General features: G+C 34.2%; 2 protein-coding genes across 3 annotated transcripts; both read right to left on the bottom strand.

The window, feature by feature from the left end:
• Positions 1-607: 607 nt before the first annotated feature.
• LOC129887004 (uncharacterized) lies at positions 608-3,813 on the bottom strand. Of its 2 annotated transcripts, none has more exons than XM_055961934.1 (3): positions 3,534-3,813; positions 1,728-2,581; positions 608-1,356 (listed from the first exon to the last, which is right to left on the bottom strand). In XM_055961934.1, the coding sequence occupies exons 2-3, from the start codon at positions 2,471-2,473 to the stop codon at positions 828-830; spliced, it is 1,275 nt and encodes a 424-aa protein (XP_055817909.1). In that variant the 5' UTR covers positions 2,474-2,581; positions 3,534-3,813; the 3' UTR covers positions 608-827. The 2 variants fall into 2 exon arrangements, with proteins under 2 accessions (XP_055817909.1, XP_055817917.1); XM_055961942.1 differs by having other exon boundaries at positions 1,728-2,573.
• A 1,002-nt stretch (positions 3,814-4,815) lies between these two features.
• Positions 4,816-8,575, bottom strand: LOC129886993 (uncharacterized). Its single transcript, XM_055961924.1, has 3 exons — positions 8,384-8,575; positions 5,912-6,753; positions 4,816-5,537 (listed from the first exon to the last, which is right to left on the bottom strand). Exons 2-3 carry the CDS (start codon positions 6,649-6,651, stop codon positions 5,009-5,011), a joined length of 1,269 nt encoding a protein of 422 aa, XP_055817899.1. The 5' UTR covers positions 6,652-6,753; positions 8,384-8,575; the 3' UTR covers positions 4,816-5,008.
• Positions 8,576-16,610: the final 8,035 nt, after the last annotated feature.

The raw sequence follows: 16,610 nt of genomic DNA, 5'->3' as shown, positions 1-16,610 counted from the left end.
TGTGATGTTTCGCAGTTAAAAGCTAAAGTTATTAGTCTTTATTGAGTTTGTAATAGCATTATTATAGAGATTAATAATTCCTAATATTATTCTTTTCAACTATCTGCCATTACTTATTATGGAATATTTGAAAAAGGGTAAAAAAATCCCCCTAAGCTATGTGAAATAAACAAAAATATCATATATTAATAGTTTGGTTCAAAAAAAATCCTATTTTAATTTATTTCAAATAGTTTAAAGACATTTTTGACCCTTTAGAATATTTTCCCACAGAATTGACCAAATCTTCCCTGAAATCAAATGCCACAACTAATTTAAAAAATATGAACCCACACGATACCAAGTAGGAAACAGAAAAGGGACAAACCAACATCTTAAGAAACAGGCTAAATAGGGCAGAAATTTAAACAGAAAAAATGGAGCTCTAATGTAACAATAGTATAAGGATATTCCTTACATTTTTCAGATGGTTCGACTTTGAGATTACAATGTTACCTATATGATGTATTCGAGAAGGTTATCATAGTATGAAAAGTGAAACTATTAAACTTTCTTCTAATCTTTCCAAGATTTCCAATCATAAAAACTTTTAATGCCCAAAAGACACAAGTAATTCTGTAGAAACTTGCAATTAAAATAGATGGGTATATTATCCTAAACATTCAAAAGTACAATTAAACACAAAGTCTAACAAGTAAATTCAAGTGTCTCCAACCTTTGACAAATTTGATAGAAACATCAATTTCCATATAATGCAAACTGAATTTGAAACCTTAGTTCAACCTAGAAAGATTCATCATACCACTTTGAGTCAAAAACAAAGCTATCTATGCACAATTGGGATATTCACCTATCAGAGCCAAGTCTCTAGCAGCTTCATTGGCTTTTTCGTAGATATGGTAAACTGCACAAGTTATACGTTTCAGCAAGTCCAAAATTTCCCCCAACCAGCGCATGGCTGTGATATTTGGCTCAGGCAAACCATTAACATATTGGACAAGTAAAACATTATCGGACTCCACAATCAATTTCTGTGCATTTGGCCTTCCTTCCATGCATCCGGCCAACCCAATCCTCAAGGCCTCTAGTCCAGCAATCACATTGTCATCAACATCAATGTCACCCCTATACCTATCAAAACACTTCCCTTTTTCATCTTGAAAGATGCCACTATATCGTCCTGGCTGATCACCCTTTGTACCAATACCATAGATGTTTAGCTTAATCCAACCTGGAGGAGGGGGAACGTTGTTGCATTTTAAACGACGACACCCACGATCAGTACCCCAAATTTCTGCATATTCCGTACTAGTCATATCGCTTTTCATATTTTCCAAAAAATCTTCTTCAAGATGCCTGCGACACAAAAGTTAAAAGTTACATCATTAGGGATATATGAAGTACACTGTACCCTCCTATGGTTCTTTCAACTCACCTCTATCACCACTATAGTTTCCTCTAAGCAAATAATTTCAAAGTACTTTGCATAATCCAACGAACAAAATCTAGATTCTCTAACTACCACTTAAATCAATCACATGTGTAAAGCACATCTTATCACGAGGAGAAAGAAATGGAACAATCATTGGCGAACAGAGAGTGAAGGGCTAATTACTTCAATTATGTGCTAATTGGCAGCACCTTTGTTTCACAAAATAAACATAATAACTAGAGAATTGTATTTATAATAAATGGGAAGTTCAGTATCTAGTCTCACATTTCAGTACCTTTGCATGTCCAACCAATAACATCCCGGTTTGTCAATATCAATGTCAATGTTGGGATCCACATCAAAGAAATGCCAGGCAAATCCTGAAAACAAATTAGCATACATTTGATTGTTACTAGTTTTTATGTCGATCTCTGTTGTGAACTCAAGAATTCTCTCTAAGCGTAGCTTTGTTTCTAGAACATGCCTACATCGTGGCGTATTTTTCAGTGTATAGCGCAATGAGTTTGTCAGCAAAAAAAACTTGTTAAGACAAGATGAAGACCAGTTTGCTCCCAAGAGGTTGCCTATAAGATACCAATAAGGATTAGGCATGTAGAACATTGTTGGTCTCTGAGCTCTCCTCTTACAATTTTCATCATTGGTGAGAACCTCAAGACCTAGTTTCTCGTAAAGTATGATATCAGCTGGAGACATGCAGGGATCATATATTTCTATATTGCCAATCAAATTGGAAAAGTCTCGTTTTAGTAGGAGAGCTACAGCAAGCTGAAACTGTGAATTAAAACTGTATTCAGTGCTTCCCAAACCATAGATTACCACCTGAACATGTGAATGGGAGCCTAAAAGGCGAAAGAAGTGTTTTTGAATTGTTTTATTCTGTTTGAGATCCAATCGCATTCCAGCATAGAGCTCAGAGTTCTCAACATTCTTCTTCATCAGTTCAATTTCTTTAAGAAGCCTTTCTGCCTCATCTTTTATGTGAAAATCAAGATTTGACTCCATATCCTCACCAAAATTCATCTTTATCAGGTTCAAATTAATGTTGGCCTCTAGCAGTTTAAACACTATTTGAAACAGCTAAAACACAGCAACAGTCTCTTGTGTTCTGGACAATACAAACCTGCACGTCTAAAATTTAAAGTACAAAATCATTAGCAGGCTGAAGTACTTCACAGCAAAAAAGATGCATTTCTCATTATGTGCAAGTGTAGAACACTAAAGTACAGAACTGCTAGCAGGCGGAAAGTAGCTTGTCTCCTATAAAAATATATTTCCCTGAATCTTTAGAGTATACTTGCTGCAAATCAAATGCCGCGTGTTTGAAGCCACAAAGATATTTCTAGAGAGGAATATGAACATACCCTCTTTCTTTAATCCATTGAGAACCGATCACGTAGAATTTGCAATGATTCAAGTACAAATACAAGCTCTTCGAAACTCAATTCTTCCATCTAGGTGTGTTTCAGTGACCTACTTCGACTGCCAGTACAAATTTACTAATAACAATGCACTACTGAAAATTGAGATCCTGAAAGTTCCAAATCATAGATCTAATCCAAAAACAAAACAAACAAAATGAATCGTATTTTTTTTGCCCAGATTTTCCTCTTTCCTGTATAACAGAGTCTGTATATATTTCATCTGGACAAGCAGTTCAACTTGAGCAAATTACAACACTTGCTCTTCTGGACTTATAATGAAATGGCAACAAAGTAACTATTGAACACAGAAAAATCAAAGGAGGATGGAAACACATAAGTAAATACTAGATCCTTCAGTGGAATTCAAACAATCACGTCAATCACGAACGACATTTAACGAAATCCTCACAGAACACATACTACAATTTAAAATGAAATGGACTCTCTATTTCATGTGGATAACAAGCAGTTCAACTAGAGCAAAACAATTGCTCTTCTGGAATTAAAATGAAGGAGCAGAACACAGAAAGCATAGGACGATGGAAATGCTAGATCCTTCAATAGAGTTCAAACAATCAGTATTACAAACAGAACACATACAACAATTTAGTTAGGAAAAAATAAACAAGAAAAATGAGTGTAAAAGAGAAGATACTGACAGCAACGAAGTCGGTGAAAATCTGGAAATGCTAGATCCTTCAATCGAGTTCAAACAATCACTATTACTAACGGATTCCTCACAAAACACGTACTCTTGCCTCAGTAAACGGTGCCTGGCCTCGCCATTGAAGAGAAGGCTTCAAACTTCAACGAAATCAATGGGAAAAACAATGAAAGGATTTTGGTTATGGCATTTTTCTTGCATCAGAGAATACAGTTAGAGAGTAGCGCAGTGCTCCAAATACGTTTGTTGCTCGCCTTTGCCTATTTATGAAGTAGCCTGCCACCTGGCAAGAATTAGGCTTACGTGTCGGAGAAAAGAATAATCGAAGCAAATGCATGTTATTCATATGACCGGATATGAATTTTTTTGAGAAATAAAAAGCACGTTTAACACACAAATTATATACTATCACCCAATGTGGCACTTTTCAGATTCCAAAAAGTTAGAATTTTTTTTAAATGTTGAATTTGAATATGAAATCTTTAAATAAAATTATATATTATAAGCCATAATAATAATAATAAATTAAATGACATATCGAAAGATCGCGGTTAAAGAAAATTAACTTGTTTGATTATCAAAACCTAAAAGATGTCACATTATTTGGGACCGTGAGAATACCTAATAATAAAATGGGTGTTTGTGATAATTTCACATAAATTAGACTACTAGTACTTTCTGTAGCCTATTTAATGATAAGGTTAGTATTGGATAAAAAATGATAAATTTATCTTGATTTGTTAAAATAGACGAGTAGAAAGAAAAATTTACTTTTAAAAGTAAGAGACAAGTAAAATAAAACGGAGGGAGTATATAACACAAATAGAGATATGCAGCAATGCGTAACGTGGAAATGCAGGCATCTTCAAGAGATGGAGCATTTGGGTTGTAACTGAGCATAGAGGTTGCTCTGTAACTGAACCATTTCAAATTTTAATTACTACTAGTACTTATTGCAACTTTTGAAAGAGCATGGGAACCCAATAGAATACACAATTCTATAAACCTGTACCTTCGAACCCAAAAAATACATTCAGAAAATCTAACTGCATTGTTTATTTGAAAAAAATGTGGATATAATAGTATATGGATGTTCCTTACATTTTTCAGATACTTGGACATTGAAAAGTTAATCATAGTATGGACAGTGAAACTATTAAAGGAGTTTCTGTAATTTTCAAACATATAAATTGTAATCCATAAAAGAGAAGCAATTCTGGTTTCAACACCTAAAACACAGAAGCAATTCTGTAGAAATTACAGTCAAAACAGATAGGTTAACACAAACTCGAATGTCTCCTAAACATTGAAAAGCACAATTAAACAAAGGCTAACAAGTAAATTCAACTGTCTCCAACCTTTGACAAACTTGATCAAAAACATCGTTTTCCCTTAAATGCAAATTGAATTTGAAACCTTAGTTCAACCTAGAAAGATTCACCTTTACCCCTTTGAGTCAAAAACAAAGCTCTATGCACTATTGGGACATTCACCTCTCAGAGCCAAATCTCTAGCAGCTTCATTGGCTTCTTCGTAGATATAGTAAACTGCACAAGTAATATGTTCCAGCAAGTCGAAAATTTCCTTCAACTTGTCCATAGCTTTTTCATTTGGCTCAGGGCGACCATTAACATATTGGACAAGTATAAGATCATCTGACTCCACAATCAACTTCTCTGCATTTGGCTTTCCTGCCACACATCTGGCCAACCCAATCCTCAAGGCCTCTAGTCCAGCAATCACATTGTCTTCCACATCAAAGTCACCTGTATACCTAACTAAACACGTTCCTTTTTCATCTTGGAAGATGCCACTATATCGTCCTGACTGATCAACCTTTGTACCATTACCATATATGTTTAGCTTAATCCAACCTGGAGGAGGAGGAACGTTGTTGCATCTTAAACGACGAAACCCACGATAAATGCCCCAAATATCTGCAAATTCCTCACTAGTCATATCGCTTTTCATATCTTCCAAAAATTCTGCTTCAAGATGCCTGTGACACAAAAGTTAAAAGTTACATCATTAGGGATATATGAAGTACACCGTACCCTCCTATGGTTCCTTCAACTCACCTCTATCACACTATAGTTTTCTCTAAGCAAATAATTTCAAAGCACTTTGCATAATCCAATCAACAAAATCTAGATTCTCCAACTAGCACTTAAATCAATCACATGTGTAAAGCACATCTTATCACAAAGGAGAAGGAAATGGAACTATCATAGGCAGACAGAACGTAAAGGGCTACTGACTTCAATTATGTGCTAATGAGCAGCACCTTTGTTTCCCAAAATCAATAGAACAACAACAGTGAACTGTATTCAGTAATAAATGGAAATTTCAGTCTCTAGTCTCACATCTAAGTACCTTTGAACGTCCAGCCAATAACGTCCCGGTTTGCCAATGTCAATTTGGGGATCCACATCAAAGAAATGCCAGGCAAATCCTGAGAACAAATCAGCATACCTCTGACTGTCACTAGTTCTTATGTCAATCTCTGTTGTGAAGGGAAGAATTCTCTCTAATCGTAGCACTGCTTCTAGATCAGGACTACTTCGTGGCGTATTGGTCAGTGTATCGCGAAATGAGTTTGTCAGCAAAAAAATCCGGTTAAGACAAGATGAAGACCAGTTTGCTCCCAACAGGTTGCCAATAAGATAACAATAAGGCTTAGGCATGTAGAACATTGTTGGTCTCTGAGCTCTCCTCTTACAATTTTCATCAGTGGTGAGAACCTCAAGATCTAGTTTTTTGAAAACTATGATATCAGCTAGAGACATATTGGGATCGTATATTACTATACTGTCAATCCAATTGGAAAAATCTCGTTTTAGTAGGAGAACTACAGCAAGATGAAACTGTGAATGAAAACTGTATTCGATGCTTCCCAAACCATAGATAACCACCTGAACATGTGAATGGGAGCCTAAAATGCGGAAGAAGTGTTTTTGAATTGTTTTATTCTGTTTCAGATCCATGCGCATTCCAACATAAAACTCAGAGTTCTCAACATTCTTCATCACCAGTTCAATCTCTTTAAGCAGTCTTTCTGACTCATCTTGTATGTGAAAATCAACATTTGACTCCATATTCTCACCAAAATTCATCTTTATCAGGTTCAAATTAATGTTAGCCTCTAGCAGTTTAAACTCTATTTGTAACAGCTAAAATGCAGCAACACTCTCTCCTGTTCTGGACTTAATAAAAACCTGCAAGTCTAGAATATAAAGTACAAAAATCATTATCATACTGAAGTACTTCGCAGCAAAAAAGATGCATTTCTCATTATATGCAACTGTAGAATTTAAAAGTACGGAATTGATAGCAGGCTGAAAGTATCTTGACTCCCAGAAAAACATAGTTCTCTAAATGTTTTAGAGTATAATTGCTGCACATCATATGCAGTGTGTTTGAAGGCAAAGATGTATTTCAAGAAGCAACTCAGTTGACATCTTCTCTATTATAAGTTAGTTCAATTGATATAAAAGAGTGCAGTCAAAGCTAAGTTGAATATGAGCATACCCTCTTTCTTTAATTCGTTCAGAACCATTTCTTCCATCTAGGTGTGTTTCAGTCACCTACTTTGACTGCCAGGACAAATTCTCAAAGAATTATGCACCAATGAAATTGTTACTCTGAAGTTTCAAATCACAATCTAATCCTAAGAGAAGAGCATGAATTTATTTTTCTAGAATTTCCTTTTTCCGTCTAAAGTAATAACAAGCAGTTGAACTACAGCAAAACAGTTCTTCTTCTCCACTTAATATGAAGTGGCAACAAAGGAACTTTTTAATACAGAAAATCTAAAGACGATGAGACCACATAACAAAACGCTAGATCCTTCAACCGGGTTCAAACAAACACTATTTGGAACTCAATTTAACAGAATCCTCAGAAAACACATACAACAATTTAGTCTTACAAACTTATGGGAAAAAATAAATACAGTAAGAAATATGAGAGTAGAACGGAGTCTTTATTTCATCTGGATAACAAGAAGTTGAACTACCCAAAACAGATGTTCTTCTGGACTTAAAATGAAGTGGCAACAAGGAACTTTTGACCACAGACAATTACAGGACGATGAAACCACATAACAAAATGCTAGATCCTTCAGTCGAATTCAAACAATCACTATTTCGAACGCAATCCTCACACAACACCACTACAATTTAGTTTTACAACCTGATGGGAAAAAATAAATACGCAAAACAAGAGTAAAAGAGGAGATAATGACAGCAACACAGTCGCTGAAAATCCGGAAGTATTGCCTCGGTAGATGGAGCCTCGCGTCGCTATTGAAAAGCTACCTTTAAGCAATGACTTCCCCGGACTGTATATATTTTTTAGAATTTCCTCTTTCAAAGAATAACAGAGTCTGTATATATTTCATCTGGATAACAAGCAGTTCAACTACAAGCAAATTAATTCAGTTACTCTTCTGGAATTTAAATGAAAATGGCAACAAAGGAACTTTTGAACACAGAAAAATTAAAGGAAATGCTAGATCCTTCAAATCAATTCAAACAATCACTATAACGAACGAAATCCTCGCAGAAAACATACCTTATGGGTAAAAATAAATAAGAAAAAATGAACCGGAGTCTGTATTTCATCTGTATAAAGTGCAGTTCATCAACTATAGCAAAACAATTACTCTTCTGGAATTAAAATGAAGTTGCAACAAAGGAACATTTGAACACAGAAATTATAGGACGACAGAAACAGTAAATCCTTCACCAATCGAGTTCAAACAATTAGTATTACGAACGGAATAAATCCTCTGAAAACACATACCGCACTACATTTTCGTTTTACGAAAAAGAGAGAGATACTCACAGCACAAAGTCGGTGAAAATCTAGCCTCAGTAGCAGGTGCCTGGCGTCTCCATTGAAGAGAAGGCTTCAAACTTCAACAAAATCACCGGAAAAGCGTTGAAACGATTTTGGTTATGGCATTTTGCTTGTGTCAGAGAATACAGTTAGCTCCAAATACGTTTGTTGCGCGCCTTTGCCTATTTACGGAGTAGCCTGCCAGGTGGCAAGTTTTAACCTTACGTACAAGTTATTCACCTGAACGGATATGAAATTACTAAAAGAATTGGAAAAATTAAAATTTTTGATAGTCTTCATAATTTGTGCTGGTTTTATACTTGAGAAAAAAATATAATTTTTATCTCGCTTGCCTCTTTTATATGTATCCGTCTTTTAGAGTGTATTTAGTAACAAAAATATATGTATCTAAATATATCGAATTTGAAATATGATATAAAATTATTAGTTAATGAGATAATATGTAACTATTATAAGGAAAATTAATAAATACTATAGGAATATTTATGTAATTAGGTAGTTTTTTTTTATAAAAAAGTAAGTCTTAACAAAAATGGGGTTCTTGATTTTTTGAGCCAGCTTAACAATTTTTTTAGAAATAGTATCCACTTCATAAAATTATATTTTTTTCTCATAAAGCAAATGTTCGGAATATTTTAAGATAGTGAACCTGTTCAATTGATCAAAAGTTCTATCTTATTAGCAAAAATTAAAATTTAGGTAGATTGCCCATTAAATACAAGTTCTAACTTTTGCCATAAGGTAGACGTTTATGATATTTTAAAATAGTGAACCTACTCAATTGACCAGAAATTTTATCTTATAGGCGAAAGTTAGAATTTAAGTAAGTTGCCCATCAAACAAAAATTCTAGTTTCCTCGTGAAGAAGATATTCAGGATATTTCAAGACAGTGAACTTGTTCAATCGATTACAAATTCTATAAGCAGTCAGCAACATTAATTCTTCCCAACAAAATTATTTAACTTAAGGTCATTTTCTTAAAATTTTATTAAGCGGGGATAAAAAATTTAAAATCAAACACTTTGGGGTCTCTAAACGTAATTTTCTCATTTAAATTGAAAGAATTACAAATCAATACATTTGAATTATCTTTGTATGTGGTGCATGGATAGTGTATACTTTACTATTATACATATTTATATTTATATATCTACACGTATGTATATGCAATATATATACATCATATACAACCGATAGGAACATATGAAGTATATACTTCGAACATGTATAATAAACTAGAGAGACGAATGATATATATCGATAACTATCCCTTTGAATTTTAGATCATTTTCTACATTCACTTTTGCTTTCTTGGGTTATTTCGAATATCATTGTTTTGCTTGTGTATTTCTTCAAAGGAAGTGTGTTACTTTTCTTATTTTTTTATTATCATAGTATAGTGAAAGTATCGATTTTTTGTGAATTTTGTATACACTCAAATGTACCAATAGTTCTTCCTTTTCCTTTTTATATTTTTATTATTTTACAGTGAAATAGATTTTCGCAATCAATATTATTTTCTTAAAATAATGGATAGAGAGATGTTTTTTTAGTAGGCTTTTTTTTTCTTTCGTTATTTTATTTTGTAAATTGAGCCAAGGAAAGGAAAAATGGAAGGGAATTATAAATTGGAAATCAAACGTTGTTTCGTAAGAGTGTCCTTTTTATTGTTATCTTTTAATTAGTGTATCGGATATTGCTAATTGTAGTTATATACGGTATTTAATTTCTAAATTCTAGTAGAAAACTTTATGCATAAAATATTTATTAAAGTATTGAAAGAATGCAAGTAGTAATTATCTATAAAATAGAATATTTTCCTTAACATAATTATGATTAGGTTAGGATTAGATAATTGAATTATCACTAATCCCATTAATAGTGGATCTAGAGAGTCCTCAATTACATAAACTCTTACTCCTACTTAATTACTCCTATTATTCATATATCCAACTTCTTCTTCTTCTTCTTTTTCTATGGTTTTTTTTGTCCATACAATTTATTTATTTATTGAAAATGAAAACAATAAGGAAGAACATGGGGTTTGTTATTATGCATCAATGTTCCTATGGAGAATAATAATGGCACTTTTTAGTGGAATATTCTCATTTTTCTTTATCAATTTCCAGATTAAATTTTTTGTGGATTTGAGTTGTGGAAAATCAATTGGAGGGGAGGGTATATTCAACATTATAGTGGATAAATTCAACATTTTTTTGGCTATATTATTGACCATTATTTTTATATCCCTAACTTTTTTCTTTTTATTATTAGGTTTTATTGAATTGAAAAATATGTTTGGAGCACTTAGGGTTAGGGGGACAACAGATCAAGGCTACAACATTATCTGAACAACTTGCTGAAGATCTACAATGGCAAAGGAGATTAGATTTTATTTTTATTTATTTATTTATATATTTTTATATATATTTATTTTATCAGGATTATCTGGATTTTGTTTAGCGTAACAATATTTTTTTTGTAAATTTTGTTAGAATTTTAGTGATGTTTAGTTCCCATGTAACACTATTTTTGTATATTTTGTTAGAATTTTAGTGATGTTTAAAATTTTCTTTGAATTTAGAGGTATTTAATTTGCTTTATCTCACCCTTAGATTTTCATGGATCGCATTTATAGACTTTGTGGATAAAACGATGCGATTTTTTCTCATCATATTAATTTATATCTCAATCCGTTTTTTTTATAAAATATGTTATCACTAAATCATAATTAAATTTTACTTGAGCATAGAGTTTATCAGAAACTTCTTTATCTTCATAGGATGGGATTACCACTTTATTATTTGTGAGATTTCATTGAGTATGCTATTTTTATTGTAGTTAATGATAGTTATTAAAATGTTTTCACCTCTTTTTTAGCAATAATCATGGTAAACCAGCGTAATTTGGAGTAAATTTTAAAACTCATTTTCTTGAAAACAACATTGCAAAGAAGCTCAAATTAGATGATTAAAAATAGGCGTTATTTTAGAAAATCAAGATATAATTGTTGGGGGGAGGAAGCACCACAACTAAAGTTTGCTATGACAATAAATATGAAAATAAAATTGGATACGAGAATTTTACGTGGAAACCCCTCAAACAGATAGAGGGAAAAAACCACGGGGTAGAAAGATTTTACTATTATAATATGACTCTCTTTGTATTCTTACTCTCACTTTTCTTGGGATGATCTAAATGAGGGCAGAATGTACTCTATTTATAAGAGGATGAAAACGCGTTTTTGTCAAAAGAGGAATCGTTTTCTACGCGTTAATTGTCAAAAGTAGAAAACACATTTTTCTGCCAACTTTAGTTTTTCTGCCAACCTTTTTCCACCTTTTTGACTTCTTGCACTTCTTTTTTTTTCATGCTTTTCCTTTTCTTGCATTCTCCCACTTGAAGATTTAATTGCGAATCAATTAAGTCTTCACACCATCCTTTCTACCCAAATTACTGCAATGTTACATTTCTGCTAGGCCAATAGAAGATCGACACCATATGAACTTGTTATTGTTGATCGGCTTTGTAAACATATCTGCTAGTTAGTCATTAGTGTAAATTTTTTGAATATCCACACTGCCTTCTTCCACCTTATCACGAACAAAGTGATACTGAACTCGTATGTGCTTTGTCCTTGAATGAAATTCTGGATTCTTTGCGAGATGCAAAGCGCTCTGACTGTCACAAAACACAGCAACCTTCTCTTATTTGTGTCCGAGTTCCTCCAATAACATCTGCATCCATATTGCCTCTTTGCTAGCTTGTGTAGCTGCCACATATTCTACTTCCGTCGTAGATGTAGCCACGATAGATTACAGTTTTGAAACCCAGCTTACAGCTCCTCCAGCAAGAGTAAACACATAACCTGTGGTGGATTTACTTTTATCAAGATCACCTGCATAATCTGAATCAACATAACCTTTAACAGTAAAGTCTGATCCTCCATAACACATTGCAACATCTGAGGTACCTTTGATGTATCTCAGGATCCTCTTAACAGTATTCCAATGCTCTCTACCAGGATTAGCCATGTATCGACTAACCACTCCCACTGCTTGTACAATGTCAGGTCTTGTACATACCATGGCGAACATTAAACTTCCCACTGCTGATGCATACGATACTCGAGACATCTCCATCCTCTCTGCTTCATTGCTAGGACTCATACTTGAGGATAACTTAAAATTAATAGGAAGTGGGTAGAAATTGACTTACAATCTTGCATCTTGAAGCGTCTCAAGATTTTCTTCAAGTAGTTCTTTTGAGAAAGCCAAATCTTCCTATTATTTCTGTCTCGATGAATTTACATCCCTAGAATCATGTTTGCTGGTCCCAAGTCCTTCATTTCTAACTCCCTAGCCAATTGTGCTTTTAAATTTGTGAGGCGATCTTTGTTGGGGCCTGCTACCAACATGTCATCAACATACAACAGCAAAATAACAAAATCGTCATCATCAAATCTCTTGTAATAAACACAAGGATCTGAACTATATCTGTTGTATCCAAGGCTTATAATGAAGGAATCAAATCTCTTATACCAACATCTCGGCGCCTGTTTGAGACCATATAGAGATTTGTTCAACCTGCAAACCAAGTTCTCTTTTTCCTGTTCATCAAAACCTTCTGGTTAGAGCATATAAATTTCTTCTTCAAGTTCTCTATGAAGAAATGTAGTTTTGACATCTAACTGCTCCAAGTACAATTCAAATGTAGCACACATCTCCCAGACCACTCGAATTGTTATGAGTCGAACCACTGGAGAAAATATCTCATTGAAGTCTATACGTTCTTTCTGAGTGAATTCTTTCACCACCAATTTTGCACGATACTTCTCCACTTGATCATTACCATTGCGTTTGATCTTGTAGATCCATTTGTTTCCAATGGCCTTCCTTTCTTGTGGTAATTGAACAAGATCCCATGTTTTTTTTTTATGAAAAGCTTCAATTTCTTCTTGCATTGCAGCCACCCACAGAGATGATTCTTGGCCTTTCATAGCCTCCTGAAAAGTTGAAGGCTCTCCATCTTCTATTAGTAGACAGTGTGCAATATTACTCTCCATAGAATAATCTGAGTGCCAAGCTAGTTCTCTTCTCTTCCTAGTTGACCGTCAAACTTCTGGAGTTTCGATCTCAGCTTGTTTTTGTTCTTCGTCCTCTGGTGCTGCTTCAGAAGAAACTAGAACTTCTATTTCTTCAATTTCAACTGTAGCAGTCTCTGATTTTTCTTTTGAAGTCCTACCTTCTTTTGATTATATCTTGTTTTCAACAAATACAACATCCCTGTTGATTACCATCTTGTGGGCTGTGGGATCCCACAAGCGATACCCTTTGACTCCATCAGCATACCCTAAAAAAATGCATTCCCTAGATTTTGGATCCAACTTTAATTTTTCTTGGGTGTTTTATATAACATAAGCAGGACTTTCGAATATATGTAAGCAAGAATAATCAGCTGGTTTTCCTGTCTACATCTCCATTGGCGTTTTCAGATCAATTGTGGTTGATGGTGATCGATTGATCACATAACAGGCAATTTTGACTGCTTTTGCCCAGAATTATTTTTCCAACCCTACAGTTGCCAACATAGCTCTTGTTCGTTCCAACAAGGTTCTGTTCATCCGCTCTGCTACTCCATTTTGTTGTGGAGTATATGCCACCGTGAACTACCATTTAATACCTTCTTGTTTACAGAAGTTATCAAATTCATCACCAGTGTATTCTCCTCCATTATCTGTCCTCAAACACTTGATCTTTTTCTCAGATTCAAGTTCCACCCGCGCTTTAAACTCTTTGAAAACCGGAAAAACATCTGCCTTTCTCTTGATTGGAACACCCAACTTCTCATGGAGTAATTGTCGATAAATGACACAAAATATTTCGCTCCTCCTAGGAACTTCACCAATGCTTGCCAGACATCAGAGTGGACCAGATCTAGTATTTCCTTGCTTTTAGCAGAGAAACTGCTAAACTTCAGTCTATTTTGCTTACTGGTAACACAATGCTCACAAAAGGGTAGTGAAACCTTTTTGAGCCCTGAAAGAAGCTTTTGCTTAGCAAGAATCTTCAAACCTCGTTCCGACATATGGACAAATTTACGATGCCATATCATCGTTGATTCTTCAAATGAACTTGCTGACGTGGTTGATGCTTCTCCTTATTGGTGTGTTTCACCTTTAAGCACATATAGATTTGCAGCAAGTTTTTTCTCTTTCATCACTACAAGCACTCCTTTGGATATTTTCATGACTCCACCATAAATCTTATATGAATATCCATTATCATCTAATTGTCCCAAAGACAATAGATTCTTCCTCAAGTCTTTTACATATCGTACCTCCTGGATGGTGCGTATCATGTCATCATACATTTTTATTTTGATGGATCCAATACCAATAACATCCAAAGCATGATCGTCTTCCATGAACACAGACCCTCCTAAGATAGGATTATATTGATGAAACCATTTTCTTCGAGAAGTCATGTGCCATGTTGCTCCTGTGTCCATGATCCAGACATCAGAGAAACATTTTCTGCCTTCATTATTTGATATTGCTTCACTACATAAAATATCGGCATCATCCGAGGTATATGCAATATTTCCTTGAGCATTTGATGGCTCAGGGTGTTCACTCTTCTTTTTGAACCAACAATCTTTCTTAAAGTGTCCTTTCTTGCCACAGTTGTAGCACTTGATATTCTTCTTACTTCTTGATTGAGATCTACCATGATTGTGACTCCCACTGGGGCCACGTTTCGTTGATCTTCCTCTCACCATCATCAAAGCTTTAGCTTGCTGCAAACTTGCTTGTCTATCTTCCTTATTTTTGCGCCGATTTTCTTCTTCTAAGACAACGGCTACAATTTCATCAAAAACTAGACTGTCTGTATTGTTCGTCAGGTTGATGGTGAGTTGATCATACGAGTCAGGCAGACTTTGAAGTAGAAGCTCTGCACGTTCAGTCCCCTCTATTTTGCAACCCATTGTTGTAAGTTGCGAAAATAGAGTATTCAAAGTATTGATGTGTTCAGTAACCGACATGGACTCTGCCATTCGAAGAATATACAATCTTCTTTTTAAGAAGATTTTATTATGCAAAGACTTCGCCTCGTACAATCCTATAAGAGTATCCCATATTTCCTTCACCGTCTACTTTTCAGCCACACTAGACAACACTTTATCAGCTAGTGCCAAGTGTAGATCAGCAACTGCATTGCTGTCTATGTCATTCTATTTGTTTTCATCAGTAAAATCTGTGGGCCTGCCTTCAATTGCAGCTAAGCAATTGTCTTTTCTCAATATCGCTTTTATTTTCATTTTTCACAATGAGAAATTAGTCCTATTGAATTTTTCAATGTCAATTTTTTTTGTACTCGACATTGTTATTTGCTTCACACCCTCCTAGATCATTTCTGAATATTTTTGCGAACAATCGTGAAAAACTGTACCGTCACCGAAATTTACTATTCACATGAATAGTATTATTCACCAAATTTTATTATTCACAAAAATTTACTATTCACAAATAATACCTTCGCATAAAACAGACATAATAACTGAGGGCTCTGATACCCCTGTTGGAGGGAGGAAGCACCAGAATTAAAATTTGCTATGACAATAAATATGAAAATAAAACTGGATACGAGAATTTTACGTGAAAACCCCTCAAACAGCTAGAGGAAAAAAACCATGGGGTAGAAGGTTTTAATATTATAATATGGGAGTACACTGCTCTCAAATACAAGGAGAAAACAACAATTAACACTCCTCTCTTATAAAATGAACAATTTACTAAAAAGGACACTCAAGACTAAAATATTTATCTTGGTGTATAACTCTCTTTGTATTCTTACTCTCACTTTTCTTGGGATGATCTAAATGAGGGCAGAATGTCCTCTATTTATAAGAGGATGAAAACGCGTTTTTGTCAAAAGAGGAATGCGTTTTCTACGCGTTAATTGTCAAAAGTAGAAAACACATTTTTCTATCAACTTTAGTTTTTCTGCCAACCTTTTTCCACCTTTTTGACTTCTTGCACTTCTTTTATTTTTTTTTCATGCTTTTCCTTTTTTGACTTTCTTTTCTTGCAATAATTAACTATTAGTTTCATTTAATGTGGTGGAAAAAAAGTAATATTACATTAAGATCAAAGAATAAATAAGCAAAATTTAGTCAAATTACCTTTCTACTTAATGTTTACTTAAAAGG

Source organism: Solanum dulcamara, chromosome 1, assembly GCF_947179165.1.
Source record: "Solanum dulcamara chromosome 1, daSolDulc1.2, whole genome shotgun sequence".
NCBI classification, from domain to species: Eukaryota; Viridiplantae; Streptophyta; class Magnoliopsida; order Solanales; family Solanaceae; genus Solanum; species Solanum dulcamara.
Note: the sequence above shows the minus strand (reverse complement) of the source record. Positions and strands in the feature narration are given on the sequence as shown.